The sequence below is a fragment of the Dama dama genome, chromosome 32 (assembly GCF_033118175.1).
Source record: "Dama dama isolate Ldn47 chromosome 32, ASM3311817v1, whole genome shotgun sequence".
Classification (NCBI taxonomy): domain Eukaryota; kingdom Metazoa; phylum Chordata; class Mammalia; order Artiodactyla; family Cervidae; genus Dama; species Dama dama.
In genome coordinates this window covers 32,814,674-32,826,885 of record NC_083712.1, presented here as the reverse complement: position 1 = coordinate 32,826,885, position 12,212 = coordinate 32,814,674, and the positions used below count along the sequence as shown (strand labels likewise).

Here is a 12,212-nt window from a genome sequence, read left to right as displayed (position 1 = left end):
GATGCCACTCGGATGCGGGGACCCAGGTTCTGGGGAGAACACGTAGGCGGCGAGACGGGGAAAGACATCCCCCTATGGAGTAGGGCGAGCTGGCTAGCGGGCACGAGGGGACATAGAGGGGTCGACACCGCCCCTCGGCGCCGGTCAGCCCCAGTGCAGCCGAGCCCGAGGGCTCCACCCCCACCCCGCCCCGCTCCCTGCGGAGCACCGCGCCGCAGCTGAGTGCTTAGTCACCGTGAGGCTGCGCCTGCCCCGGGGCCCGCACGCCCCCGTCCTTCCCCGGGCCCGCCCCCGGCCGCACCCCCAAGGCGCGCACTTCCGCGCGCATGGCCCTGCTGGCCCGGACTCTAATCGCTAGCGCGGGACACGGCTGGCTGCGGGCGGCGCGCGCCTTCCCTAGCTCCGCGCCACCTCCGGCCGGGCCAGCCCGCGCCTTCTCCCGCGCCATGGCGTGCAAGCAGGAGCCGCAGCCGCCGTGCCCGCCGCCCATCGCCGGCGCCGAGATCTCGTACGACTATTTGGTGATCGGCGGCGGCTCGGGCGGGCTAGCCAGCGCGCGCCGGGCGGCCGAGCTGGGCGCCCGGGCGGCCGTGGTGGAGAGACACAAGCTGGGCGGCACATGCGTGAGTATTCTTGGTTCCTGGCGCTTCTCCTCGTGCCTGGGTCCCTGCCGCGCAGCGTCCCGAAGCCCAACTTTGTGTCCGCCGCTCCCTGCAGGAACAGCCTCGTTCTTCCCTAGTGCGATCCACCTCCACCCCGGCCCCAGGATGGACCCCCCCGCCCCCTCCGGCGCAGCGCTTTCCGCTTCGCCGCGCGGGTCGGAGTCAGGATCCCAGCGGGTGTAGAGGAAGGAAGTACGAAAGGACTTATCCGCGATCCCCGAAGCTAAGCCTGCAACCTTTCTGGCGCAGGTGTCATCCTAACGGTGGCCCGAGGTGATTAACTTTCCTACATCCTCACTCCTCTGAGTGGAGGGGTATTGTTGTATTCCATGCTGGAGCTCAACACCAGACTCTTGAAACATAAAACTGCGTGGAGAATAATTGCAGCTCGCCCGCGTCTCTCTGGGGAGGGGGGAGGAAAGATGGAGCGTGTGTAGTTCACTGGGGATCCTGGGGCTCTCCGTTCAGTTTCAAGGGTAGAATGATTTACAGCAGCTGTTCTCTCTCTTGGCTGCACATTCAAGTCACCTGAGGAGTTGAAAAAAATTCTGCTTAACCTGGGTGCAACCTCGGCTTTGGTGATTCTGAATTGCAGCCAAGGTTGAGAATCACCGACTGCAGTTTATGTGGAATGTAGGATTTACTATTAAATGATTTTACAGATCTTTCGTTGCGGGGAGGGGGGGGGGCGGGCGGGATTTTAAAACTACCTCTTCGCCAAAGAGGGTTGTAAATCCAGTGATTCAGAAACTATTCATTTAAAAAACAAGTTTAGTTTCCAAGTTATTGAGGAGGGCTTTTCTATCCAGGACTTGGGTAAGGTACTTGCTGTTGGTATTAAAATATTGTAATCGAGGGACTTTACTGGAGGTCCAGTGGTAACACTCCGCGATTCCGTTGCAGGCGTCATGAGCTCGATCCGTGGGTCGTGAAATTAAGATCTCGCGTGCCCCGCATGCGGCCAAAAAAAAAAAAAGTTGTATCTAAGAGTCCCTTGGCTTGGGAATGGTTTCTTGAAGTTCTTTTGGAGAGAGATGCTTAAATGACACTACACTGGGAACTCCTTAAAGGCAGAAACGGGTTTGTGTGTTTTCAGCCTCTTATCACTTTAACAAAGCCCCTGCTCAGTAACCGTATGTGAATGAAACTCAGTTAACAGCTGTGAAAGGTTAAAGGAGACAGGATACTGTCTCCAGTGTTCAGTGCTCATTTTTGAGGTTCAAAACGGAAGTGAGAACGACGAAAGGAAAAATCCCGATTTAATTATCAACTTGCACCTTGACAACTTAGTCCAGACAGAGCCTCGGAGAAGTCTGACTGCAGAAAACAGATGGAGGGGTGCCGTAAGAGGCCCCCCGGACAGCTTGTGACATCACTTGATAGCTGCCCATCTTAGTCCCTCTCTGCTTTTCTGTTTTCCTTCTTCCTCGTGAATGTCCTAATCAGCCTGTGGCATCCTTTATCATTGCCTTGATTAATTGGTATTAATCAAGAAGGGGATGCCACCATTTTTAGATTCCTGTTAGAAATGTAAATAGATGAATTAAGAGATCAGCTACTTCCAGTTAAAAAAAAAAAAACGTCAACTACTTCGGAGAGCTAGCAAAGGACAGCTTGGGAGTTAGCCACTCACCGCTTCCTTATAAAGAACCTGGCCTTACTTATTTGGGACTTGCCCGGTGTCTCAGACGGTAAAGCGTCTGCCTGCAATGCGGGAGACCCGGGTTCAATTTCTGGGTTGGGAAGATCTGGACAAAAAAATGGCAACTCCCTCCAGTATTCTTTCCTGGAAAATCCCATGGAAGGAGGAACTTGGTAGGCTATATAGTCCATGGGGTCACAAAGAGTCAAGACACAACTGAGTGACTTCACTTTCACTTTACTTATCTCATTCTGCTACCACAACTTAGTTTTCAGTAAACACTGATCTCTTGGGGAAAATCCCCTGTTTCATATTTTTATGATGTGCCATTTGGGCTTGTATCAAACTGGATTTGGTTTTGAAATGCCAGGAAGGGTGTAGTATGCCTTGACTATCAGAGAAGATAATAACTAATTGATAAAACGTGAGTTTAGATTTGTCCCAGGATTCTCCTTATCTGGGTTATCTGCAGGTGCCATAGCAAACTCCTTATGTGCAGTGCTTTCCAAACAGGTGTAGGGAAAATTGAAGCACATTTCATTTGTTCCTGTCTTCCACTTCACTTAGGTGTGAAGTATTTGGACTGGAGATGGTTGAGAGAAAAGGGTAGATATCAAGATTTGTAGACAAAGGTATCTTCCCTCTAGAAGTTTACAATGCAATAGGGGAGCAAAATCTATAGTAGAGAGTCAACCCCAGAGTATGGTGGCACCAGAGTAAGGTTCCCTTAGGGTAGTTGAGAACTGATCACTTCTGCTTGGGCACATTGAATAGTTTGGGGATAGAGATAATAATATCTTTGTGAACTTGAACTGGATGTATATCATTTTTTGATAGGGTAGGTCAGGGACAGAGGCACAGAGGCAGGGTGTGTTGTGTAATCAAATTTGACTGGAGCAGAGGTGTCTCCAATGAGAGACAGAAGCTGAGGGGCAAGTGGTAGTAAAAATATAGAGTTTCTGGAAGCCCAGTGAACTATGGAAGGATTTTGAGCAGGAAAAGGACACTGTAAAAGTGGTTTTATGGTCGAGGTGTTTATACTGTTGAGAGATGTCTCTTGGGAAATTGACATAGAAGTTTCTTTACTTTTGACTCTCCAACCAGTATTTTTCTTAAATATATAAATCTAGGGACTTCCCCGGTGGCACAGTGGATGAGAAGCCTTCTGCCAATGCAGGGGACATGGTTCGATTCCTGGTCCAGGAATCCCACATGCCGTGGAGCAAGCAACTTAGCCTGTGCACCAAAGCTCCTGAGCCACGTGCTGCAAGTACTGAAGCCCTGGTGCCTAGAGCCTGTGCTCTGTAACAAGAGAAGCCGCTACAGTGAGAAGTCTGCATGGGCAGCAACAAAGACCCAGAACAGCCAAAAGTAATAAATAAGTAAATAATTCTTAAGAGCATAAACTTTAAAAAATATACAGATCTCAAGCTTGGTGGATTTTTAAATTTTTTGCTGTGGATGAATTCACACAGAAGTTTTAATTGTTTCATTATTATTTGCTTATTTATTAGTATACCAGGTTTATAGGTACATTTTTAGATGCTGTGGTCCTAGCAACAGACAAAGTAGATAAAAATCCCCATCTCATGGAGCTTACATTGTGATCATTATGTGTAATTTCTAAATTTTCCATGTGGATTTTAACAAAAAAATACACATTTTTGTTTTTAGCCTTCCTTCGTGAAAGCTTAGACTCAAGGATTGATGGAGTTGGAAATGATTTTGGAGCTCTACTAATTCAGTCTTACTATAGTTTTTTTTTTAAGTAGGAAGCACTAACATAAGCTTGCTGACTTAATTTTTTTTAATGACCATTTGAAAAAATTGTATTACTATCATTTTTATCAGGAATGTTTTTTTATTAAAAGTAGGAAGCTTATAATTTCAAGTAAAGGACAGTTCTTTATTTATTTGGCCATGCTCTGTGGCTTATGAGATCTTAGTTTCCCTCCCAGGGATGAATCTCATGCCCCCTGCAGTGGAAATATGGAGCCGTAACCATTAGACTGCCAGGGAAGCCCTTGACAGTCCTTTAAATTAAATACTTTTAGCTTTATGAAAATGGGGCATGGGCCTTATTGCTTTCATTTCATTAAAGATCAGACTCACATAGAACCTTACAGGAATTTAGAAGCATTGTTCTAGCCTAGGACCCTCATTTTTACCAAGGAACAAATTGAGTGTCAGCTGAAATGTGGTTGAAAACAAACCAAGCATAAAATAATCTATGGAATTAGCAGCCCAGCCATCAGAAGCCGTGGCTTTGGTGTCATTGTGTGGAGTAATTTATGACTTGATGAACATTTTTAATCATTCTTCTCAGCTACACAGAAGGAACCTTCTTCTGCCTCTTAGGAACCAGTCATCATTTTGTGGCTAAAACTCCACTCTCCCAATGTGGGGATCCTGGGTTCGATCCCAGGTCAGGGAACTAGATCCCACATTCCAAAACTAAAGAGCCTGCATGCCACAACGAAGATCCTGCAACTAAGAACTGGTGCAGCCAAATTCAAAACAAAACAAAACAAAAGTTTGTTTTGGAATCTAGCAGGTGGGTGTCCACTTCAGAGCTTCTGATTTAGCAGGTCTGGAGTGAAGCTCCAGCAGGTATATTTTTATGAAGAGCCTGATTCTGATTCTGGTGTACTTGAGCCAGACACAGTGCTGCAGGCTTCGTAGGAAGTCTTTGTGCAAAGACTTCCACTCCATGGAAGCGCGAGAATGAATCTGGTGAACCCTGCACAGTTGTCGGGGTCAAATAATAATGAGTTTGGTCCAAGAGTCATTTCCTGCTTTCATAATTTCATGCTTCCGGAGTAAATGCCTTCCATGGGTGTATATGTGGTGTGACTGCTTGCCACATAGACAGTTTTCCTCTTCCTGGGTGCTTTTTGTTCCTTCTGTGATACAATGGGGTCGGCCCCTTCCAAGGAGAAGGTATTTTCAGGATGAGTGACCTGTGTTGGTATACTGAGAGTTCACTCTTCTTTGATGGAGTTTATCACTTACAGCTGTAAAGAAGCTGAGGTTTGCGATGACTGTGTCCCATACTGTGTTCTGTAGGGAAGGAAAAACGTTTCCTTCTCCCTTTTATGTTCAGTAGCTGGGGCCTGCAAATTAAACTTGACAATGGGCAGATTAATGGGAGAAAAGGTTTATTTCACATGCACACATGAGTGTCACAGAAAAGAATTGGGCAAGAAGGAACTCGTAGACCTGGAAGCTTAATACAGATTAACAGAGGGTGACAAATTGTGGAAAAGTAACCAAGGATAAGGGGATTTGGACATCTGGAGGCAATAAATTGTGGGAAGGTAAATATCTGAGGGGAAACTAATAGAAGATAAGGGTTACTTTAATAAGGTTTTGTGTGTGTGTGTGTGTGTGTGCAGATTCTTCTCATTGCTGCCGTTCCATCTCCTGTGATAAGGGTTTTTCTCCTGCTAGTATAGCATAGGGTGGGAAACACCTTCACTAATGTTAGCTGTGCTTTTCAGCAGAAAGCTGAAATGTTAGCTCTGCTTTTCAGCAGAAAGGTGGGGAGATCAGAGTTCCTCCTGTGTGTGCTGTTTCTAAATTGTCTTCACTTCAAAATAATGCCAGAGGAGTGGCATGGGCAATAGGGTGGCCCACTATTTTGGGGTGGCACGTTCTGTTGCCCTCAAGGTCAATGTGGAAATAAGCAGTGAAGGCCAGTACTGCTACTAAACGTCTAGTGGACGAACTAGGTAAAAAGGCTTGTGTAGCTCTAATAACATGATTCCACTCTTAAATTAGTCTTTATTTTTCTGGATCAGGTTAGACATTAAAAATGGGAAGCTGAAAGAAATCATCTGTTTTTCCCTAGGATTCAATTCTAAGTAAATAATCTTGTATTACCTACTGCAAGTCATTCATTTCTGAGGGCTGGAGAATACATGAGATAATTTTTGAGTTCATTTTTGTGGAGTCTGCAATAAGGTAAATAGAGATGTAACTCATTTTGTAGCACTTTGCAGATTCTGTGTTTGTTTTTCCTTTTTACAAACTGCAGGCTTGGGCCTGCCCTGTGTTGCCCACATCTCATTTTTGCAGCAGCATTTGCTCACTTCATGTCTCTGTGTCATTTTAACTCCCGTGGTATTTCAAACTTTTTCTTCATTATTGTATCTGTTATGGTGGTCTGCCATCAGTGATCTTTGATTTTAACTACACGACTTGGTGAAGACTCAGATGACGGTTAGCATTTTTTGGCAATAAAGTGTTTCTTAGTTTTGTGCCTTTTTTCTCAATGCTGTTACACACTTAATTGACTACAGTGTAGTGTAAACATAACTGTTGTAAGAACTAGGAAACAAAAAAAATTCATGTGACTCTTGGGGTAACTCACTTTATTTCGGTGGTCTGGAGCCAAACCCAAAATATCTCCGAGGGCTTCCTGTATCATGCTTGTCTCATGATCAAGTGCAGACCAAGGGAAGATGTAGAGATTGCCCAAAGCCAAGGTGAACTAGAGCCTTCTGGGAGCTTGGTCGCTGTGGTTCAGGGCCCTTCTCTGTTCTCTGCCCACACAGATGTGGGAAGAGTAAGCTTGAGGGGAAAGTTCTTTCTGACTTACTATTCCCTTGCCCCAGGGCCTGCAGGAGCATGTATTCCAGTGTTCTTGCTGTATATACTGATGCAATGATAAAGACTAACCCAGTTTTTGTGTATCAGCGTGGGGTTCTTAACCAATGAGAGTTAGGGGGTAAGTGTTGATCCCTGGACAAAAAGTTTTTTTTTTAATATATATATTACTTTCAGATAATTTGATATTTGTATATATTGTGAAATGGTCACCACCATAAATGTAGTTAACATCTGTCACAATACATAGTTACAAGTTTTTCCTGTGAACTTTTTTTTTCTCAGTGTTTAAAATTTATTTTAATTAATTTATTTGACTGAGCTAGGTCCTAGTTGTGGTATGCAAACTTTTAGTTGTGGCTTGTGGGATCTTAGTTTCCCAACCAGGGATAGAACCTGGGCCCCTTGCATTGGGAGTGTGGATCCATAGCCACTGGACTGCCAGGGAAGTCCCCTCTTGTATACTTTTAAGATCTGCCCTCTTAGCAGCTTTCAAATAGTGTTATTAACTGTAGTCACCATGCTGTATGTAGCTGCATCCCCGTGACTTACTTATTTTATAATGGAAAATTTGTACCTAGCAAAAGTCTTCTTGATCATTAATGTCACAGTGAGCTGTGCTGTACATACCAGTTGGAGAGGCCAGCAGGAGGAGTGGAGGCTTTAAAAGAGGCCTGAGAAACAGCCATCTGGTGAATTGTTGTCTGTATTCGTCTAGGCTGTATATAGGGCTTCCCTGGTGGCTCAGATGGTGAAGAATCTGCGCATGGTCGGGAAGACCCCCTGGAGGAGGAAATGGCAACCCACTCCAGTATTCTTGCCTGGAGAATCCCATGGACAGAGGAGACTGGTGGTCTGCAGTTCATGAGGTCTCAGAGAGTCGGACATGACTAAGCAACTAACACTTCTTCCCTTCAGGCTGCAAACAGTTACGTAGTATAACAGGTAAACCATACACTAAGTTGGAGGTAGTAGCGTGTACTTTGATATTATAGTATCTATAGCCCCAGTAGGCTCAACATGCATGCTTTTTAATGGTAAGAATACTTAACATGAAATCTACCCTCTTAAAAAATTTTAAGTGTACAGTACTGCATTACTGACTCGATGGACATGAGTTTCAGCAAGCTCCGGGAGTTGGTGATGGACAGGGAGGAGGCCTGGCGTGCTGCAGTCCATGGGGTTGCAAAGAGTCAGGCACAACTGAGCGGCTGAACAGTATTGCTGACTGTAGATACAGTGTTGTACGACAGATCTTTAAAACTTCCTGCTTATCGAGATTTGGAGCCCATTAATTGGTAAATCCACATTGCCCTCTCCCACCCCCAGCCCTGGCAGCCACCGTTGCACTGTTTGATTCTATGAATTTGAGTGTCTTAGATCCCTCGTGTGAGTGGAATCATGCAATAGCTATCTTTCTGTGACTGTCTTATTTCACTACGATGTTCCAAGGTTGGCTTCCCTGGTGGCTCAGATTGTAAAGAACCTGCCTGCAATGTAGGAGACCCAGGTTCGATCCCTGGGTCAGGAAGAGCCCCTAGAGATGGAAATGGTAACCCACTCCAGTATTCATGCCTGGAGAATCCCGTGGACAGAGGAGCCTGGCAGGCTATATAGTCCACAGGGCTGCAAAGAGTCAGACACGACTGAGCAACTGACACTTTCCCAAGGTTGAACATGCTTTTTTAAATGAACATTTACTAAGAGGAGAGCTCAGCTTAGGGAACCTTGCCATTAGTTCCTTCAGTATTGACAAAGATCCCTCAAAACCAGAAAATAATCCTGATTGTTTCATGAGTTGAGAATTTCATAAAATGAGGCACACCTATGTTCCTAAGTGCCAAAGAAAGGAGTGATCAGAAAGGGTGGGGTTCGTTGAAGCAGGTAAATCCTATTACTGAAGTCTTTTGATTTACCTTGTTGATTGTTTAATCTTTTGCAACAGTCTTAGTAATGTTGCTTTGCCATCCACCTCAGAACCCACTAAATTTGCAGGGCCAGTAAAAGAAAGGCTGCCTCTTAATCCTTCAGAGTTCCTGCTTGCTTGTAAAAGGTATCTTGCACAAGTAGCAACAGAGAATTTTTCTGGCCGAGTGGAATTAAAGAATTTTGTGGAAATATGAGTGACCTTCCGCATTTCTAAGCAGATTTCACACAGTCACAGTTAATAACCATTTATTCACTGAGTGTTGCAACATGATATATTAAATAGGTTATGGGATCCTAGATCCTTTCTCTTTTGGGGGTGAGCAAGAGATGTGGGGCCAGATATCACTCAGTGGGTGTCAGGTGGTAGAGGAACGTGACACCCTAGAGGAGCTTGTCTCACATAGCTGAATCTGGTTTCCCCTGATTGCCCCAGAGTAGCAGTTCATTTATGTTTGATCCCTGGGACTGGGAGATTGCACGTTAATCTAAGGTTCTGCTAAAATAAGAATTGAGCGCAATTTTAGTTTTAACATTTGAATACCTCTTACATAAGTTCATTTTCTTGCTTTAGATTCTGTTTTACATAGAATACCTTCACTCTTCTTTCAAGCTAGGTGCCTTCCCAGACTAACTTTCATCTGAAATTTGAAGGTAAAAGACATGGATATTGAATGTTTAATATGTGCCAGGGTGTGATAATTGGATTTATAATAAGAAATACGTATTTGATCTTTGTTCCCATTTCTGGCACAGAGCTCCTAAAACCTTTGGAATTTATTATAGGATGAGTGATAAATGTGCATTGACATTCAGCCTCACCTGGGTTTATGTTAATGAGGTGTCTGATGGAAAGAATATAAGCATAGGTTCTGGTTGGCAAAGGAACCAGCCTAACTCCCTGACCTTGGGAAGGCAAGGACAAGGGTTTGGAGGTCGGATAACACCAGTGGCCAATGATTTAGTCAACCCTGACTGTGTAACGGAAGCCTTCAGAGAAACCCAAAAGGCCAGGCTTCAGAGAGCTTCTGGGTTGGTGAACACTTGGAGAATCGAGGAGAGTGGCGTGTGTGCCCAGAGAGGGCATGAGGGGTCCACACCCCTTCCTACATAGCTTACCCTGCGCATCTCTTCCATTGGTCTGCTCCTGAGTTACGTTATAGCTTTTTATAGTAAACTGGTAATCTTGTGAGTAAAATGTTTCATCACACATTTCTCTAGGTCCTGTGAGCCACTCTAGCAAATTAATCAAACCCAAGAAAGGACGGTGGAAGGTGGGGTCATTGGAATCTTGGATCTATAGCAGGTCGGTCAGAAGCACAGCTGACAATCTGGACTTGTGTTGGGTGACTGACACGGGGGTTAGGACAGTCTTGTAGGACTGAGCCCTTCACCTCTGAGATCTGATCCTGTCTCTGATGGATGCTGTCAGAATAAAGCTAAACTGTGGAGAAATAAAACACACATCAGGAGTGGTCAGAATTGTGAAGAGACGTGGGTAAGTGGCGTCCAGGGTGGTGGACAATGGGTGTTAGCAATGGGTGTTAAAATGGTGACAGTCGCCAAAGACAGAGATCTGTATCTCTTCTGGTCATCAACACTGAGCCCCTAGAACAGTGTCTTGTACAATATGACTGAAAGATTGTGCTGAAAGAAGGTGTTGATGAACTGACAGTGTTTTGCTTAGTCAATGACGATTTGTCATTTGCTAAGTGCTCCTGCCTCAGTCCTGAACTAGGTTTTAGGCTGAGAAGAAGGAAAAGGGATGGAAGAAAAACCATAGGCAACTCGTGATGAGGAACAGAAAGGGGGAAACCAGAGGAAGGAAGCTTACTGTTACTTAAGCACCAGTGACATTCTAGACCCATGAGATTGCAAATTAGCCAAGTTAATGTGATGTTTTTACTTGTCTGGGCAGAATTGTAGGTTAGAAGGCCAGACCTTGGTTAAATGGTGAAGCTTGTGAATTTTGCCACAGGTATCATCAGACTCTCAGGCTTCCCAGGTGGCTCAGTGGTAAGGAATCTGCCAGCCAATGCAAGAGACACGGGTTCGATCCCTGGGTCAGGATAATCCCCTGGAGGAGGAAATGGCAACCCACTCCAGTATTCTTGCCTGGAGAATCCCATGGGCAGAGGAGCCTGGCAGGCTATAGTCTGTGGGGTCGCAGAGTCGGGCACAGCTGAGCGACTAAGACACACACTTTTCCATGTGGCTTTTCTACACCAGAAGAGCCGGCAGACTGCAGAAATAATTCAGAGAGGTCAGTGGCATCATCAGAACTATCATGAATTAGAAAATAGGTGCTTTACATACATCATCTCTGATCATCTCAAAACCTCTACAATGTAAGTATTATCAGTCCTGTTCTGTGGAATAGGAAACAGCTCAGAAGGGTTTAGAAACTTACCCCGCCAGCAGCCAGCAAGTAGAGGATTCAGGCTCCTGTCTGTCTGACTCTATGTCTGTGCTCAACCTCAGCTACAGAGTGGGAAGGAGGGCTGACCAGGGCTACATAGAGCTCTCCACCCCGGCTTCCTAATGAATCGTTTTCTCTGCTTCCACGTCAGAGAGGCATCTGATAGTTGTGTTGCACTGAAGTGTTTGAGGTTTCGGAAACCAGTGGAAACCCCTGGAGGCCTGTCACTAGGAGCTGCCAAGATAGGAGGAGGAGTACTTCAAGGTCAAGGTGTCCATTCAGCCCCAGTCCCAAAGTGTGCTAGACAGATTCCCTGCCTCCTAAAGCTCGTAATTTCCTACCAGCTTCCTCCTCTGACTTCAGGCCCAAGAGTCTGCGATTTTAGGGAATGTGGATGGTTCTGCTGCTGCCTCTGGAGTCGGCTTCTTGGACAGGCGAAGCGCCTCCTGCTAGTCAGGACCATGGGCTCCATGAAAGCAGAGTCTGTGTCCATTTAGTGTTCTGTTTTGCATCATATCTGGCATTAGTGAGTGAGCCCTTAATCAGTCCTTCTGAATGGTTAAACTTCTAAAAAAATGAACTACTCGAAAGTCATACACTTGGCCCCAGGCCTGTGTTGTTTAGGCATCCAGAGAGCCCGCCTAGTTCGCTATGGTCGTGACAGCAGAGCTTATGAGCACCTGATATAAATTATTCCAAAACCTAACAAATGTTTCCTGTAAAAGAAAAATAATTGTGTAGCAGAAAACACTGAAAACAGATAAGAGCGATCAAAGAGTCAACCATCTAAATTCCACTACCCAGATAAAGTCATTTTGGTTTATTTCTTTGTCTAAATGCATTACACAGGTAAGGAATGACATTATAGAAAATATATGGAGTAAAATATGAACATTTTCTCCCTCCCCAGAGATGACTACTGTTAATATCATGGAGTATGTGCTCAAACTGTTTA

At 45.2% G+C, this 12,212-nt stretch overlaps 1 protein-coding gene across 1 annotated transcript in view; it reads left to right on the top strand.

Annotated features, from left to right (window-relative positions):
- Nucleotides 1-326: 326 nt before the first annotated feature.
- GSR (glutathione-disulfide reductase) overlaps nt 327-12,212 on the top strand; it is a 42,249-nt gene continuing 30,363 nt past the window's right edge. Inside the window, exon 1 of the mRNA XM_061134905.1 lies at nt 327-623. Within this exon, the coding sequence (XP_060990888.1) occupies nt 327-623 (297 nt within the window). The remainder of the gene's footprint in view (nt 624-12,212) is intronic.